Source organism: Megalopta genalis, chromosome 6 (assembly GCF_051020955.1).
Source record: "Megalopta genalis isolate 19385.01 chromosome 6, iyMegGena1_principal, whole genome shotgun sequence".
In the NCBI taxonomy this organism is placed as follows: Eukaryota; Metazoa; Arthropoda; class Insecta; order Hymenoptera; family Halictidae; genus Megalopta; species Megalopta genalis.
Window position 1 is genome coordinate 526390 of NC_135018.1, and position 18577 is coordinate 544966.

Consider the following 18577-nt stretch of genomic DNA (forward strand, 5'->3'; position numbering starts at 1 on the left):
TAGAAAATAATTTACACGAATGTGTTGTGATAAAAATTAGCTTTTAGATGTCGACGACGAATTCAGTTACGTCAACGCGTTAATTGTGGTTTAGTCGAAAAAGGGTGTCTTCGATCGGAAAAATCGAGCTTTCTCGGTACGTCTCCTTGGATGGTCAGAGAATTGTTGTGCCACCTAGATATTGCGTCAGGAATTTTAATTACTCCTCGCTATATCAACTCTTTGTTTTGCATTTTCCTTCTCCCATTCGATCGAGATACACCTGACGTGGACGCGAGACCGACCGTAAGCAACCACACGTCAGAACAACTCGTCGTCTGATTCATTATTGATACACGGTTGGCGAAGTTAGTCCATCGCTATAAACTTTTTCCATGACGCCATGCACACTCACTCACGCCCGTGGGCAAACCATTACCGGTAGATACTCTCGCTTCAACAGCCATAATAATGATTGCTTCGTTGTTGGATCGCAGCGCGTTCTCTGAATTAATTAATCCCTCTAATAGACCATTCCCACGTGTAACAACTGGAATTGCGAGCTTTCAGAGAAGAAAAGTGGTAAATGAAACTTGGAAAACTTTGCAACTCTAAATTATTTCATGCGGTTTTATTACCTGCTTCCAATCTAGAAATACGGTTGTCCTACTTTGATTTGATCGAACATAAAAATTAAGTATAATAACACCCAAAAATTTATACTCCTAGTATTCTTATATAATACTTATATAATGTATAAATTATATATTATATAATACTAATATATATATAGTATTCTTATATAATAAATATCGGCAACGGAAGGGCAGGGTTTTATATCGATGTAAAAGATACGAATAATTTCGTTTAATTCGCTTAATTGGTTCTGTTTGAAATTTTGAGAAATACTTCCTCAACTTCGTCCATTGAAATCTACGTTTAAACGAAGCGTTACCACCTTCATTAGCTCCATTAACTTCGGTAACATAGCTTTGTAAAATATTTAAACTATTTGGCTTTACGTACGAACGTGTGCAACATTAATTTGATAAGTACACAAGTAAAGGACTGAATGAATATAATAGTCACATTGTTATACGTCCCGATGCAAATGTACGTAGTGCACGATAAGTGTAAAAAGACAGTTTGTCCGGCACATCGTTTTATTCTATGTGAAAAATGTAAAGAGAACATTGCGTAAATACGTTTTTCTTTATTTTCTATAAATATTTAGTAAAATAAATTGTTTGCTTCTTATTGCAGTGAGTTTTAACGACGGTGTCAATTTTACACACAAGGCACATATTAATTGGAATATTTTTATATATTATATTATTATACTCTTAATACTATAATATTATATTATTAATTTAAAAAGAACCGATTCTAGAGTTGGGTGGACTCACGGGTTTACGCGGGAGAACCCACCCCCGGCGCTTAATATAAAATTCCCGTCGACAAAGGGGTAACACGCGCGATCATAAAAATCAGTCGTGACGGGCGAATTGTGCGCTTGACGGTGAAATTACATTAAGTGTTATCGCAGCAAATGGGGTTAATTCGTTTTAAGGCCGCTGTTCAAAGTTAGAGCAGCTTGTTGCCGCGCGTAACGCTCCGACTTTCCGTATTTTTCGTCAACAGCGCACAGGAAATCGCGAACGGATAGGAAACGTCGTCCACGCTTGCTGCCCCATGTGCTAAAAAATTCGCCGTTTTCGTTCGCTATCTCTCGCGATCGAATTAAATACCGTCTTCCGCAACTGCTCCTGTTTATCTAGCTCCGCTGTTAAGTATTATACAAATAGCGTGTTCGCGGTATTCACGATATCGTGTGGCATTTCACGCAACGAATCTGAGTCCGAATGAAAAATTCCCTTAAAGGAGGGAAACCGATTAAACAGAATTTTCACAACGTATTTGTATATTTCTATATTAGAAATAATAGAAAATAGAAATATGCAAATACGATGTTTCGTTAAGTTCTTGTTTAGACGTCGGTGATAATGTAAAAGCTACTCTGATTTTGTAATTATGCGCACCACCGTATTTATCTGCATGTATTATACTGTTGGGAAAGTTGGCGTGCAGTAATACACCCGGTGTGCAATATTTGCATTACACGATACGATTGCACTTTGCTGGAAAAAGCAGTCGTTTCACCGAATCTTATCGAGATCCTGTTCTCTATTGGTATTTGCATGATAGCGGATCTTGCGACTAGAAGCCGCGATACTTATTAACACTTTCTATCCGAACGTCACATGTTCGCGTTAACTGTGACGTTGGCAGAGTTGCATACGTTCAAAGATTAGTTTGCGGACGACCTTAGCGCTGGGAAACTGATTACGCAGCGTAGCAACGCCTCGAAATGCAAAGTCGCCGCTTTCGTTAATGTGCATTCTTGTGCTGCACCGAACCGCGTAGCGCAAAACGGCTTATTAATTTCGCGACGCTCCGTGAGAGGTCCGTTTCATAATGACTCGATTTGCGTCACGGGCTGTCGCAGAAATCTATGAATAGTCGCTTAATCGAGAAAGCAGGAGACATTGAAAAAAATGTTAAGTTCACTCCGATACACAGTTTTCTTGGAATAACGTAAATGTGCATTTACGTCTAGACTGCGGATGTTTATTCGAATCTGGAGGGAAGTACGGTGCAGCACAGTCGTTGACTTGGAAAGAACAAAATTTCAATTCGAGAAAAGTGATTTGTGGTTTAAATAGTGCTCGATGAAAGGAGGGAAAATGTTTTGTAAAATTTAGCGATAAGAATTGTAAATTGTGCTCCAGTATCGATCAGGTCATATTCTTCGATGTTCAAGCTTCGCTTTCGCATGCATCGCAAATAAAATAATTGATATTTTCTTGATCCGTGCATTCCATATGTGCTCAACCTGTACGTTCCTCAAATGTTTTCTTGCAAACGACGCACCGCGGTAGCCTCTTTATACAAATCGAGCTTTCTATTTACTAATTTACCCTCTTTTTATTTTATTTTGTCTCTTCCCATAGCTTCTTTCCTCTTCTGTTTTCTCGAGATTTACACTATCAGCTTTTCTTTACTTTATTTCTCATGTTAAGTCACTCTTTACGTCACTCTGTTTCTCTTTTAACTCTTCTTTTATTCGCATTTGCTATTTTTTCTTCCTTCAGACTCTTTCTTTGCTTGTTGTTTTTATTGTTTCTGTTTTTTTTTTTTTTTTAATTCGAAAGACGAGAAGAAAGCTGGAGAATTATCCTCTAAACAATTTTGCAGCAAAAATAGATCGTGCTTACGAATAAAATAAATTTGGTCGGTCCTGCACGACACACAATTTAAGAAGATTTACAAACAATGGAAAGAAAGAAAAAAAGAGAAATATCGTATAAGATAAATGGGAAAAAGGAAAAATAATAATGATAATATATATATAAACTAAATGGCAATAAAGAGAAAAACAGACACAATAGTCGTCAACGTAATAAAAAGTTATAGCAATAGTAATAATAACAATAATAATACAAAAAGTACCAATAACAATAGCAATGATAACGATAATAATTAAAACATTTATTTAGATGAGAAGTAATATATGAAACTTAAAAAATAACTTTAAACGCACCGAAATAGCAACGTGGACTTGTGTTGTCTCATAAAATCGTACGACGGTCGAGGATTTCGTTGAAGAAAAGATTTACTGTCTGTTTAAAGTTTCGTATCTACGTGTTTGTTATTTTAGATCCAATTTTTGAAACGATTTCAGATTAACGTTCGCGTAAGTATTCGAATAAATTGAATTGGAATTTGCATTTTATCCAATTTATCTGAACCAATTTATAGGGAACTGTTTTGCATAAACGGTTCAATGCTAATTGCATTTATCGCGCTGTTATTTCGTAATGGGCTGCCAATATCTCGGCCGCAAACTTCCCTCTCGTCGATAGTGTTACTTAATCGAAAGTAATTTGTTACATATTTCATTACATTATTTCGTTTTGTTACTTCGTGCACGATGGGTCTGCATATTAAATTACAATTTAAATGTCGAATTCCTCGAGATCGAGCGACAACAATTTCGACACAGTTGTTTATTGAAAGAAACATTTCCGCGACTGTTGCGAAACAGTTTGAAAATGTGTAGTAATTATTCGACGCCTCGACGACAATTTTTCGCAAGGAGACGTAAAATTTGAAAAACCATTATGAATTGATTCGATCGACTCGATTGGAACGCCGAGAGAACATCCGTTGTTCGTCTCGGTATTGTTCGGTCCGCATCAGTCCTTAAAAATACGTTTCTATCATTAGCGATCGAAAGGCACGAGCGAATGATAGGTCAAGATTGTGGATGGAGACGTTAATATTGTCTGTCGTCGCAGAATCGTGTCCGTGTCCATCTGTAGCGGACAGTAATTGATTGGTCGTCGCAGAGCCGTGCTTTCCTATTTGTGCGCCAGGAATTCGTTAGCTCGAATATAGCCGCCGACAATGATGCGCCGCGCGTGTCCCGAAACGTTTAATTATCGTGATTTCACGTTACGCGGCCCGTAATTGGCGTGCAAAAATTCACGCGGATGGCCTCGTTTCTGCGGCGTATGAAAACTCCCGTCGTTGCGCCGTCGATGGAACCTGCGCCTTTCACGGCGAAATAGCATCGCGTCGCCATTTTTCTCGATTGTTTTTAGCGAACGCGACGGTTTCGTTAGCGCAGAAATTATCGTTTCAATAACTTTGGGACGCGTTCGGGACGCGACGCTATCGTCTCTCGAAAGGGTGGTGCCTCCGTAACGCAGCCTCGACGCCAGTCGTTTCTTCAATTTCACACCCCGTGGGCATAATTAAATAAAGGCAATCCAATTAACTATTTGTCGGTAAGAAACGCGACGCGCGCGCGGCTTGCAAATCGATGACCTTTCTTCACCCAGCGAATCATAATTTGCTGATTTAATAACTCTTAAAGGAAGCATGCGTGCGCGCGTCTTGCATACGGTTGCATCGAGTTTGCAAATAAGATCTGCATATATCGGTGTTTCGTATAGTGCTTGATCGAGTCGAACTTTGCTCTTAGTTCGGCAGAAGCGTAGGATTAACCCCTTGCCGCACTTCGACGAGTCCGACTCGTCGTGAAAATTTCTAACAACGTACTTATCGAGCATGCGATAAAATTCTATTCTCTTGTCATCGATATTTAAGCATTCGAGTAAATTTAGACGCGCGATAAGCACCAATTTTCTTGTCCTTCTAAGAAAGCATTGCGATCGAAAAATGTCTAATCGCAGCAACTGCGAAGAAAACGATATGTCAAGGGGTTAATAAAGAAAAGTATGGCTATGTTAACGAGTTCCCTCGTGATGTAATAACATTACATAGCAGCGAAGTTACGAAAATTGGCTTGTTATTGGACATTGTTCGTACTTCGGCGCAATTCCATCGCTTCGTGGTCTCGCACGGGCACAATACCTATCCACGTACGCATACACACACACACACACACGCGCGCGCGCGCGCGTCGCACAAGCTAATCGTAGTGCAAGCTATTATTACGCATCGCTGGTTAATAAATAATAATGCGCGCGCGCGCGCGATATTTTCGAAACACAAATAAATGTTCAATGCAGTTGCCAAAACTTACGTAATTCTTTATCAGGTGCTTGCATTTGTTAGCATTCTGTAACCTACATTTCAGAAATACACGTTCGAATCTGAATCGGCGGAGATGTACCACACGCGTGAAATGTTCACGATGCAAATGTAAACGTGTCGCCCGGGTGTATTTTGCACGGTCCCGGGGAAATCGTGACACGGGTATTCGAACAAATTTAAAACTCGAGCCAATAAACAACAATGCCGTCTAAAAATATTTTCAATACTTTCCTCTTGCCTGTTGCGCCTCGCGAAAGGACCATACTCTCTTTTGCAACATTGCCAACGGGTTTACGAACCACGTTTGCGTCACGGTTGCCCGGTCCGAAATTTCTGAGAGCTGGGAAACATTATTTGACAGGCGTAACGCGCGACACGTTTTCTTCGATACGATCGAACAGGCTGGTATTTGCCGATGCAACAAAAAAAAGAAATCTGTTTCGAGAACAGTAGCTTCGACACGAGAGAACGGTTTCTCTAAACTAAACGAGAAGCAAACTTGATTTCCCGCCGCAATTTACGTCGGATCCGAAGGAATTGAGATTTTATCGTGTCTCGGGGGCAGATTTCTCGAGAAATTCGCTTTGAAATCGAGGCAAGCTGTCTGTGACGAAAACGGGGGCGGAGAAATTCCATTCCCGATGCTTCGGCGTTACGCTGTTTGCATATAAAGGGTGGGCGGAGGAGCTAATATTATAATTGAATCTACGTGGCTAGATTTACAATTCGGATGTTTGGAAATTACGATGACGAACTTTTTCACACTTTAACTTGCCTATTGTAAATAGTATTCAACTATAATATGTAAGGCGTAGCAAGAAGTTCGCGTCGACCATACTGGCAAGCCATATAAAATTAGCGTGGCATTCGATTAAGTAGGAATCACGTTAACGGCGTGCATAATTATTTTTAACAAGTGCAAATACACTTAACGATCCATTATCTAGAAGTGCATAATACTAGTTAAGGGGGTAGGAGAACGTTTGACGAGTCTAAGGATCGCTAATAGTTTCAACGAACCATAAAGAAAAGTACGTATTTGATTGACACAAGTTTTTGTGGTTTATTTTAGCACATAACGAAGTAAAAAAAGCAATGTTTAAAAAAAAGAAAGGCTCTTGTTTAACTTTCCGACGACAGTTTTTTGCGTAACTTTTTTTTTTTAATTGCCTATCGGTGTGCAGGATTTCAACCAAACAGGATTAGTTGCAACAAAATATCAAAAAGAAAACTTTAAAAGTGCACAGTGCACTCTGTGCATCGACGATCTACCGAATTTTTATGAAATCGTTTGGTTAGATTCCGATATATCTTGCACACTGTTTCTTAAAACCTAGCGTCTGTGAAAAACGCGTTTAATTTCTAACATTTCATTTTAAAAAAAGCCCAACTGTGTATGGTATTGGATAAATCACAATTTTGTTGTGGAACATTTCAAGTTTAACATAAATTTTCAAGGTTAATAAATGTTCATACCACATTCTCTGTATTTTTCCCTTATTCGATAACGTTTCAGCTTCTACGTAAAAATATAGAGCATCGCTTTATCTCATTTCTACCAAAAGTTCTTTCGATTTCGATGCAACGTTGTCGTTTCCACCCCACTGTGCGTCGTCTACCGAAAATCGGCAAGAATTTCTCGGGCAAACCTATATAATATTCGTCAAAAAATTCGAAATTAAGTGTACAGAGGCTCTGGTGTCACTGGAAGTATGCGAATGCACGACCTTTCGATAAATTCGCGATACTGTCGGAAAATCATTCAACATCCGCCGTTCGTTTCCTACCGCTATCTCGTTCTTTATCCTCGAGCGAAGCAGGAGCTATCGGCTGCGCCAATCACTCATCCCGCACAACAATGTGCTCTTGAAAACGGCACGACGAAGGCTACATTTCCCGCGGAACTGTAGCAAGGCTTCGCCCGCGCGAAAACCGCCCCGAGTGAATTACGAGCGGACGATGAAAAACGTCAAATCCCCCCCGATGGTTTTTCAAACCGAATCGCGGCGCGGCAGAGTGGCCGGCACGGGCCCAGAAGTGTGTCAAATGCAGCACGTGCCCGATGAGAGAGGCATCAGTTTCAGCTATTCGAACGAGTACGGTAATCCGTGCCGCTTCTTCGCGCGGCGAATCATCGGCGAGCTTTCATATATTTTTTCCCCCCCGTTTTCCGCCGCGGCCCACTTTTTTCTCCGTGCTGTCAGGGGGACACGCGTCAATGAGCCGTCACCGTTCTAAGGGCGTTTATTATCGTCGAGAAAAATCGTTGTTTTCGATGTCGGTACACCACGATGCTTCAGCAATCCGAACTAGGCCAACTTAAAGGCGATGCCGCCGCTCGGATCCGCGCCGCGTTTACGTTGGATCGCACGCACGAGCCTGTGGCCCCTGTCTAGAATTATCCCAAACAATAGACTCATTCACAGATCGTTTCTCGAATGCCTCGGCTAAACTACCTTTATTTTTCTGTTTCAGAGCTGCCAGCCGAAGAGGGTAAGTCCGTTCGTCGAAAACAGATCGTTCTGCTCTCTTGTAAGATGAACCAGTCGGTGAGCCGTTTTGAACCCTTCAACTAATTTCTCTTCAAAATTAATTTCACGCTTTCTTCTCGATATTATTGCGATATAGTTGATCAATGGCTACAAAAAACCTTGTTTCCGATACGTTTTCACATTTTCGAGCAAGTAGCGCTAAAGCATCGCATAAATTATTGGTGTTATTCGGACAACATTTCGAATATTTTATATATATTTTAATTTTATTCGTTATTCGAATAAAATATGCCCAACTCTTTCTTTTATAAAAATGGAACGCCATTGTGTTTAAAATTGTGAATAATGGAAAACCGAGTTACCGCATCTCGGAATATCTGAAAAATCTACTTGTCAGCTCCAAGGGTTCAAGAAGCCTCTAAAAGGGTCGAATAGAGTAGTTCTAATTTTTGCTCCATTTAATTGTTGGAACTCCGACATAATTTCAACAGCCACGAGGATAATTCTATGGTATTTATGTGGATAGAACTGATTATCGATTTATAATATTTCGCACTCAATGTGCAAGGACCTAATTATTTTTAGCCAACCGTTGGCCGTCGTCACGATCACAGCTAGCACAGATGAAAATTCTGTTTAACAGAGATGTGCTGGTTCTAGAGAACACCGGCTCGGCTTGGGTTGGCAAGATCCGGGTGGAATCTCGAGGGTACAGTGTTTCTCGTAAAATTATAACGCGCGTGTAAAAATGATGAACATTGCAAAGCGGTGGTCACGAGACATCAGAGTTATTTTGACGATACAAATGTTCAAGATGGCGATGCAGGTTGTTAGAAAATTTCTGGAACTAGAGATAAATAAACACTCCAAATAGGCACACTAAAGTCATTCTTTTATCGCATACACGATGGAGTTTCCACAGTTTCGGTTCACTTTACATCGTTAAACTTTTATTCATTTGCGTAAAGTTTGTATAATGTTCAAATTTAACAACTCCGGATACTACCCCATTATAATGGGGTAGTATCGCGATGCTAAAAGGTGTGCGCGTTGAAAATACTCAGTCGTTGTTTACGTTTTTCTCTCTATGAACATGATCGAACTACTCCGTTTAATAATTACTAAACCGCGGATCTTTGTGCGAAATAAAAATTTATTTTCATTTTTAACATTTCGAATAGGTTGAAAATAATGTAACGGCGTTATTAAATTTTGCCTTTCCCGTTTTTGAATTTTATTGATCAGACCACGTCACAAACGAATTATTTGATGCCTGATCGTTGAGAAGGAAGTCGTAGGTTCTCCTAAAGAGTATCGGATGATGGAAGATCGAGGCTTCTCTTCGCCGTGTGTCGTTGTTTACATACTTAACGCATAATCCGGCGTACTCTTTCGACCATTAAAAAAAGATAGATGCACTTGTACGTAGTCGGCGGCACCATTGATCGTTACACTATGAAGCAAAATCCTGAAAACGTGACACAAACGAATGACATCATTTTTCCATAAATTAGTAGGAGGTTAATCTTCGATTAATATCGAGTTGCCTCGAAATTAATTGCGAGTGATATATAAACAGGATAGTTTTAATCAAAGTGAATTTTTATGTAGTCGAAATTTACTGTATTACAAATAATATAATAATTTAATAGAAATTTGCAAGATCGTTTATTTTATAGAATGAAAATCAGAGCTTTATAGAGCACAAAACTAGACTGGAATTGGTACACTGCAGATTTTAGTAAATTCTGTCTTTCTGTACGAAATATGTCATAGTCGAATCAATGAAAAATGAAAAAATTCATCGGTATTCCTTTGTAACGTCATTATGACTCGGTGCTTAAGTTTCCTATTATCCATTCTGTAACTTTACCTTCGAAGTACCGTTCGTACTAATTTCGTCTTCTAACTCCATCCAGTATCGGTGAAAACATCGCTATAAACCTTATGTCAATAACCACAAACACACTTTACGATGTCCAACGCGTTCGAGGCGTTCCTGGCTGAAACATTCCGGCGTATATTTTTATAACGCAAATAGATACAAAACGGTGTAAAATTATTCGAGCAATGAGAACTTACAGCAAGTGCAAAGTAGATACTCGTTTATTGACGTAGAAGTTAATAAACGACTTAAAATAGATCAACAAAACACGCACCGATTTCGAGCCCACGATTACACGTGCCACGAGGTTGTAAAAGCTTCATTTACGATCCTGTAATGGACAATTTCAAGAATAACACATTTGTGGAATTCCGCTGGGTTGTACGCAGTTCGGGACAATCTCGTCGAAACGTAAATCGTTCGCATGTCTTTCCTCTTGCTCGAATGTCAACTTCGATTCGACTCTATTCACGAAATATCACAGTAACAATCGACGTGCACCTTGCACTTTGTTCACAAAGGTTAAAGCAGTTCCATCGATTTTTCGCGGATCCATTTTTGTAGGATAATGCTTTTCGTCGCACGAACGGTAAAATGATTTCGTTTTTACCGAAAATACACGGGCATTGCCACTGGAACCAGTGGAAATAACCGATCATAGATTTTTAATTTTACGATCACTGAAATTATACGAATGCTTTCGTGGAAAATTATTCGATCTTCTTGCTAATAAGTAGAGATTGCAGTCGTTAGGTCATCGATTTTTATTAAGCTTTATCCGATGAGTCTGGAACAAAGATAAATCGATCCATATTTTGCCATTTTCGTCGATACTCGTTACGTAAGATATTTTGCGTTTGATCTTCACGATTTCCGCAAACACTGGATAAATAGAAACTGAAATCTTTGCACTCGCGAATGCACTCGCACTCGTGCATGTGGCACGAATATGGCTCGACTTAGTTTTCCTTCAAATTTGTCGGAAAGAAATTGATCAGAATCGATGACCCAACGACAACAACCTCTTCTCCAAAGTATAAAAATAGTTCAGAATTTCAAAGGTGGCTGGTGCTCGCGAAATGGAAGAGAAAGAGTGTCTCGGTGTCTTCCATCGATTATCGTCGCCCTTTGGATTATTTCATCATTAGAATTCGTCAGAGAAATGTTACGAAATATAAAACATCTCTGCAAAATCGAAGCACACAATATGGAACAGTATACTCTTGTTTAGAAACACCCGCATTCGAATGAACATTTTTTTACAGCTGTTCGTTACGTAACAGTATTCGCGCGAGCGAGTTCATAAAACACGATGCTCGATGCATAGAACTTTTTACATCAACTTTCACGTGGTCTATCTATTTTTTTTCTTTGTATTATTTGTGCTACCGTTCCGAGAAGGGTTCGCAGTCGAGGGGTGTTTCACGGTAGGTACTTTAACCTTACCGCCCGAAAATCGTGATGTTAAAGCCACATTTATTTTAGCACGGCCCCGGTAAATCTTGACCACCCACGATCCCGGTATCGTGCTGCGGCCAAGTATTGGCAAACCGATCGGAGAATCAGTGGTTCCGGATGTTAGGCATCACCTGACGTCATAGTAGAGACCAGTCGATCATCAAAGCGCGATACGAAGGTGCCCGCCGGCACGGCCGTATCTTCGAAAATGCGATTCCGGCTCGGCCGGAACGCGTTAATATGCTAGCACTTAGGCCAGAACGTGGAACGACGTTAAGTCGGCGAGCATCGTCGCGGGGCGAGAGGAAAAGCCAAGTCGCAGTCGCAGATGCCGTCGATGATGGGAGGCGTCGCTATCAAAGCAGGCCAGCCTTCGGGCGCACACCAACCTCGGTGCATTACCGTTTCACGTGCACGTGTCCGCCGCGTTGCACCCGGCTGCATCGGGCCCGGTGTTGCAGCGCAGACCTGTGCACGTTCCAAATGACATTATTTGAGATATTATTTCGCGCGACACGTTGCTTTGTCGCACAATTTTATTCCCACGGCTGTGATCGCTTTTCGAACGACGTTACCGGAGATATTATTCTGAACAGCGTGTTGTTTTATTATATAATTATTTGACACGATTGAGAAATTGTTCTTGGAAATTATACGGCACTTCTCAAAGGGTTTCTTACGATAATTTATTAATTACAGATCGTCGACAACTAGAAAAACGAACCGCGAGGCTCGAGCAATCGTATCTCCTTTTTCCGAGTTGTCCATTTTTGAAGAAATTACCGTAATCGTGTCGGCATTTTGCTCGCTGCACTTGGAACGTAAACACAAGGCGTCGGTGTCGCCTTTCACACGGCCAGCCTTCGACCGTACACGTGGAATCGACAACGTGCTCTCGATTTTCAGCCACTGCACGGTCAAGGACGATCTCCAGTCCGACCGAACCTCTTGCTCTCGAATGACACGTGTTGCGTGCTTACTACTTTTATCGTCCACCAAAAGATCAATGGCTGCCACCCTCTCGTGACCCCCAACCGTTTCCGCAGTTTTCGCGGCTTTTACACAGCACGGCACGTAGTTTTTTTGCTTCGAAAGATTGCCAAGATTATTGTATTCGTTTTTGTGAGAAGAAAAGTACTTGGAAATGAAACAGTGCCATCGTTTTCAAATTTCACGAAAGCGCTACACAGTATAAAACATTTACAAATAAATTAATAAACGTTTATAGATATTATGTTTTCTTTTCATAGTATTTTACTTTGATACAAATTTTTTGTTGTATATGTGTGTGTTAATTTACATTTATTTCTGTTGAAATTTTAGCCTCGAACAAAAATTAATCTATAGTTTACTTAGTACTAAGATACTAAGATATCGGTTTACATTTTCGCCGGTTCCGTCAGCGGGCAACGACGGTGATGTAAACTGTATATAGTAGATACCGCGATACATCATCACCGGTACCATTAGATACACATCGTGCCCTGACTGTTTGTGGATCCCAGCGTCACGTATACAATGTGAAACGCGACAAATAAAACGTCTCCGATTGGTGGATAAGACGAACCCAAGAAGGGTATAAAAGAAACGTTTTTTCTTACCGGACTCTCTCAGTAGAGTTTGGTCGCTCGATCGTTTTCGCCCATATACCTTCTCTCAATAAAGGAATAAAATAAAGTCCTTTTTAAGAAAAGAATTAGAATCATATTCATTTTTTCATTCCATAATCCCAACAATTTCAATGCGACAAGCAAAAAAGAGTTTGACCGAAACAAAATGAAAATAAAGCCACGATTTAATAGCTTTGTAACCAGCTTTTCTGACAAATTTTTACCGTCCCTTATACTTCGAAGTGTTAACTAATAATATTACAACATACAATTTTGTAAAACTGCAACCATTATTCTGGCTGGATAAAAGAAAGTGCTACGCAATCGCATCGAAGAAACGAGAAAGAAATAGAAAGCGACAGGGTTGACGACTTCCGTACAATGCCTGTATAAGAAATACAGTTTTTCTTGACTTTGAAGTGTGTGAAAAAGGTTATGAAAATGAACGTTGACGCAAAGATCTATAGTCTAGGAATAAATAAGGCACGCGATCGTAGAAGCGGTGCTTAGCCATGGATCGTAGACCTCGGAGCCATTCCTCGTTACGTGTCCAAACGCCATTGATCCAGCGACGATGTGTGCACTGTGTGGATAAACGCGACGACGGCGAAACGTCATCGAAATCAATCGAATGTCGCTGCACCGGTAGCTAACATAAACGATCTAAACAAGAATTGTTTCGAACAATCGTTCGCTACGAATATAACAAAAATTAAGGGTTGCAACGCTCTAACATCTCTTGTGCTATGCGAGAGATGTTTGCAAAATTATGTGCGACGGGATACGTTCGAAACGCGCCAGTGTAGCTGAGGCTTTAATGCCGTAACATTGCATGGGATTAAACATGTTTTCTCTTCTTCGCGCGAACCTCGATTACAGTTCGACTAATTAAAAGTTTTGCAGCGTCCAACCACAGGAGTTACTCGCTGTGCGTCACATAAAGTAAAGAAAGTTGTTACGTTATATTCCATGCGACGAAACAATGCATAAAGGAAATTCAAATCTACGCGATCATTTCATAATTCATTACGCTGTACTATTTAGTATTAGAATTATGGTAACGAACATCAGCGGTAATTGTATTGTATAAAATTTGATTTAGTATAAATATTCAATTAATATATATATATATATACATAGTTGAATATTTATACAATTTTTTTTTATTACAATCTAGAAATATTATTAGAAGTAAAAGCACCTATTATGGAACGCTTTTCAGGGGGTATTAGATCATCGTCAATTTTATTACAATCTAGAAATATTATTGTTGAATATTTATACTAGTATATATAAATAGTATAAATATTCAACAATAATATTTCTAGATTGTAATAAAATTGACGATGATCTAATACCCCCTGAAAAGCGTTCCATAATAGGTACTTTAACCTCAGCCCTCCGGAAGGAAACGGATGCGCGGAGAAAACCCTTTGTCACTGTCTTCTTACGAAAAGCTGGCAGCATAAACGACGTCGGTCGCGCGCTTCGTTAATAATAGCCGGAAATCAAGGCTACGGAAGATTGAACGGAAATTGAACCGTCGAATATGGGCGGCCGAAAGCGCGACGAGGATGTCCGCGATAAAACCTGTTCCTATAATTGGCTAGCAATCGGATTTTCACTTGTCGCTCCGGCCGTCATCGTAGACTACAATTAATGAAATCGTCAACTGTAGAGCACGTTGGGACAACCGCGGCGTGACGTCAATAGCACACTGGCAGAAGGCACTTGCTATCAAGGACGCCGTCGCCTGTCCCCAATTACTCTTAGTTCCGCTATTTTTTTTTTCGCACGTGTACAATGTTAACCGACGCGAGTCTTCCCGCGATAAAAGCCCGAATTCAGCGACCGAAGGATCGTAATTTCCGATCTTCAATTAGAACTCTTTGCTTATTTGAACTGAGCGCATTTAACCGTGCCCCGCGTCGAACTTTAAGCAACATCCGTCTTCGCTTGTCCGTGGCATTCCTCCTGCCGGAAACTGTACGTTCACCCGTTGCATTAAATAGCGAATTCGACTTTCTAGAAAAATGGTACATTTCGTTTTTAATTAAATCTGTTATACCGTTCCGTCCTGTGGCTCGATAGAAATTATGTTGGCGCGTTCCGTGAACGAAAATGTTGATCGCAAAACATTTTTGTTACACCTTTCTTGCTCGAAGTTATTACATTTGGTTTTTCTGATTTCAGGTAAATCCATATGGCAGCTCGTCTTGGAACAGTTCGACGACCTTCTAGTTAAGATTCTTCTATTAGCCGCTATTATTTCTTTTGTACGTATGCATTCGAACAATACTACTCTCTCTTTAAAAAAAAAAGAAAATATTTATGAACTCGCGGAAGGTACAAAGTAGTTTCGCAAAAATGGCTCGCTGCCGGTTAAGGGTTAATTGCGAGATTACATCTGCCACGATTCACGATCGCGAGTACAAGAACGTGCGTCAATGGCCAAGGAAATAAAGATTGCCTGCTCGACGAAGATCAGCTTTATTACACAAACTTATTTTTATTGCTTATCGGCGAGCGCGCTCGCCGACGATGGCGAAAGTTGCGCGATGCAGAAACTTTCTGTTCGGTCGGCGTCGTCCGCTAATTCGCGCGACAGGCGTCGGCGTCCATTAAGAATCACCTACGAGATTGTAGTTCGGAATCATTGAAACGCCGCGAACGGATTCTCCGGCGAGTACGTAAAAAGGATCGTCGAGATCACGCCCCGTCGATGACCGTCCTTATTTTTAGATGTGACGCGAAACGCTAACGAAACACATTAATGAAATCGAACAGCCGCATTATTACCCCTGATCGCCGCCAAGCAATAATTAGTTGGTCAAAGTCATACCGCGTTTACAAAGGTTCAAGGCTCACTCATTATAAATACATCATTTCAAAGGTGAAAAAATAGCGTATCGATTTCTCTCCGCGATATGAAAACCTCATTATTTTTCACGCACGTAGAAAAAATTTCGTTCGGAAGATCATTGGAATAATTCACCGTCGCGTGACAGAACGAATCATGCATGCACGTATTTCGCAAATGGTCCGTGCATTCGAATAGATTTGAATAGAATGTTGTGTTACGAACTTCGAGATGCTGCGTAACACGCCGCGAATAAGATTAAATACAGATACAGTTAGATACAGTTCCCTTTGGATTGCAGTGTCTCCATTAACGAATTGTACAATTCTATGGATTTTATTATACTTTTTTCTAAATGACAGAGTTCGCGGTGTAGATAGAGAAGTCATTGTTACGTGTGTACAAGTTCGTGCAGATTATTATACTCGTACGTAGTTCTCCAGAAATAGGTCATTGTCAACCGGTATTTTCATGCATCGAGTATTTTAATTTTCTCAAAAGGAAATCGGTCTTCCGAGTTAGATAATTTCATTCTTTAAGGCCTTAAGGCAGTAAAATCTTATGTTTCTTAAAAGTATAGCATCTTGAGAACAAAATGTTATGCTCGAATTCCTTGGAAAAGATTGTCCGCGCAGATTGCAAGACGCGAAAGCTGCATAGGTATTTATTACCTTCAAGTTGGCTGAAAAAATCGGTACTCCGTTTAATAAATGGTATAAAATGGTACTCCGTTTAATAAATGGTATAAAATGGTACTCTGTTTAATAAATGGTATAAAATGGTACTCCGTTTAATAAATGGTATAAAATGGTACTCTGTTTAATAAATGGTATAAAATGGTACACTGTTTAATAAATAGTATAAAATGGTACTCGGTTTAATAAATGGTATAAAATGGTACACTGTTTAATAAATAGTATAAAATGGTATTCCGTTGAATAAATTGTCTAAAATGGCACCCCGTTTTGTTGCAGGTATTAGCTTTATTTGAAGAGCACGAAGATGCTTTCACTGCCTTCGTCGAGCCCTTCGTCATTTTGCTCATTCTTATCGCCAACGCCGTGGTCGGTGTTTGGCAGGAACGTAACGCCGAGTCTGCGATCGAAGCGTTGAAGGAGTACGAGCCCGAGATGGGCAAAGTTTTACGAAAGGACAAGTCCGGTGTCCAAAGAATTCGAGCCAAAGAGATCGTGCCCGGGGACATCGTCGAGGTGTCCGTCGGTGACAAGATCCCAGCCGATATTCGTCTCACCAAGATCTTCTCCACCACCCTCAGGATCGATCAGTCTATCCTGACCGGTGAATCGATCTCGGTTATCAAGCACACCGATCCTGTTCCCGACCCGCGTGCTGTCAACCAGGTGGGTACCGATTCTTGTCTTAACCCTTTGCACTCGAGCGGTGACTCTGAGGCATCATTAAAATTTGTTATATCGCGTTCTAAGATCATTTCTATATTAACAAAATTTAGATTTAAATAATTGTTAAGGGCGTAACTGTTGCGTGAGTCGCAAGAGTCAATTTCATATGCATAAAATGCACTTTGTCGTATAAAATAAAAATACTATAAGCCAGAAAAATTATTCTGGATTTACAGTTGAAATAGCTTCGAGTGCAAAGGGTTAAAAAACGTATATACAGTGGCCTTTAGACGATAAAGGAACCAGTCTACTAGACCTTTTTTTTGCCGTTTTAAGTAGTAGCAAAATTTAAGAAAAAGCATTTTGGTCGTGGCCATCGTCTAAAAAGAAATTCAAGTCGTTTAGTCCATTTCTCTCGGTACTTGATCGTTGTTCAAAGAAGGTCTCGAACAAAGAAGATGTTCTTGAAAAAATAATATTAAAATTATTCTGTATCGACGTTGATATTTTTCATCGCTTCATAATAGTACTGGCTTGATACGATAACAAACGAATACGCTTAATGGAAGCGACGTTTCCAAGAAAAACCTGTGTCACTATCTTTGGCCCGTCTTGTGTATTGTATACAATAATGTAAGCTCTTATCTAGGTAATCAGAAGTTTAGGAAGTATGACTCTTACTTACGAGATATGTACTCGGGCTACTCGTGATTTACCCAGGTAGATAAAAATTTGCCGGGGACCCGGGTATTTCATAAGATATACGAGATAAATGAAATACACGAGGAAATGAAATCGCGTACAACTGATAATGCGACCAAAATTCTAATCTGACGGTGTAAAAGTTGAATCGTGTATTAGATACATCATTCAGACTAAATCTTACATTTGAAGAAATCTGTTGACAAAGATTCTCAATAATGTTGACCAGAAATTTGATGAATGTCGATCAAACGCATTTGTATTAATTTTTGATACTGGAAAAAAACGTGCTTACCTCGTGCAAAATAAAATGCGTGTAACCGTAAAGTACATCTCATAATTTACACGGTCCAAACGCGAGCATGAGAGATGCGGTTAATCGAGAAACCAAAATTATTGTCCCCTGGTGTACATAGGCATTATACTCCACTTATCCTAGACCACCGATCAGTGTCTGGAGAAGTAGGGCACCTAATTACCGCATGCTTGGGTGGATCCACCCTGGAATTATTCGATCACTTAGACCAAAATGGAGCAACATCGAGTATACATACCATACCTAGCCGCTGCTGCCGGGGTCCGACAACTAATTGCGATTTGACCTACAT

The 18577-nt window shown here is 40.1% G+C and overlaps 1 protein-coding gene across 4 annotated transcripts in view; it reads left to right on the plus strand.

Annotated features, from left to right (window-relative positions):
- Positions 1-18577, plus strand: part of SERCA (ATPase sarcoplasmic/endoplasmic reticulum Ca2+ transporting SERCA) — a 45181-nt gene that overhangs the window by 12410 nt on the left and 14194 nt on the right. For all 4 annotated transcript variants that reach the window (XM_033467486.2, XM_033467458.2, XM_033467478.2 and 1 more), the window contains exons 3-5: positions 8077-8094; positions 15240-15322; positions 16881-17267. In XM_033467486.2, the coding sequence (XP_033323377.1) occupies positions 8077-8094; positions 15240-15322; positions 16881-17267 (488 nt within the window). The remainder of the gene's footprint in view (positions 1-8076; positions 8095-15239; positions 15323-16880; positions 17268-18577) is intronic.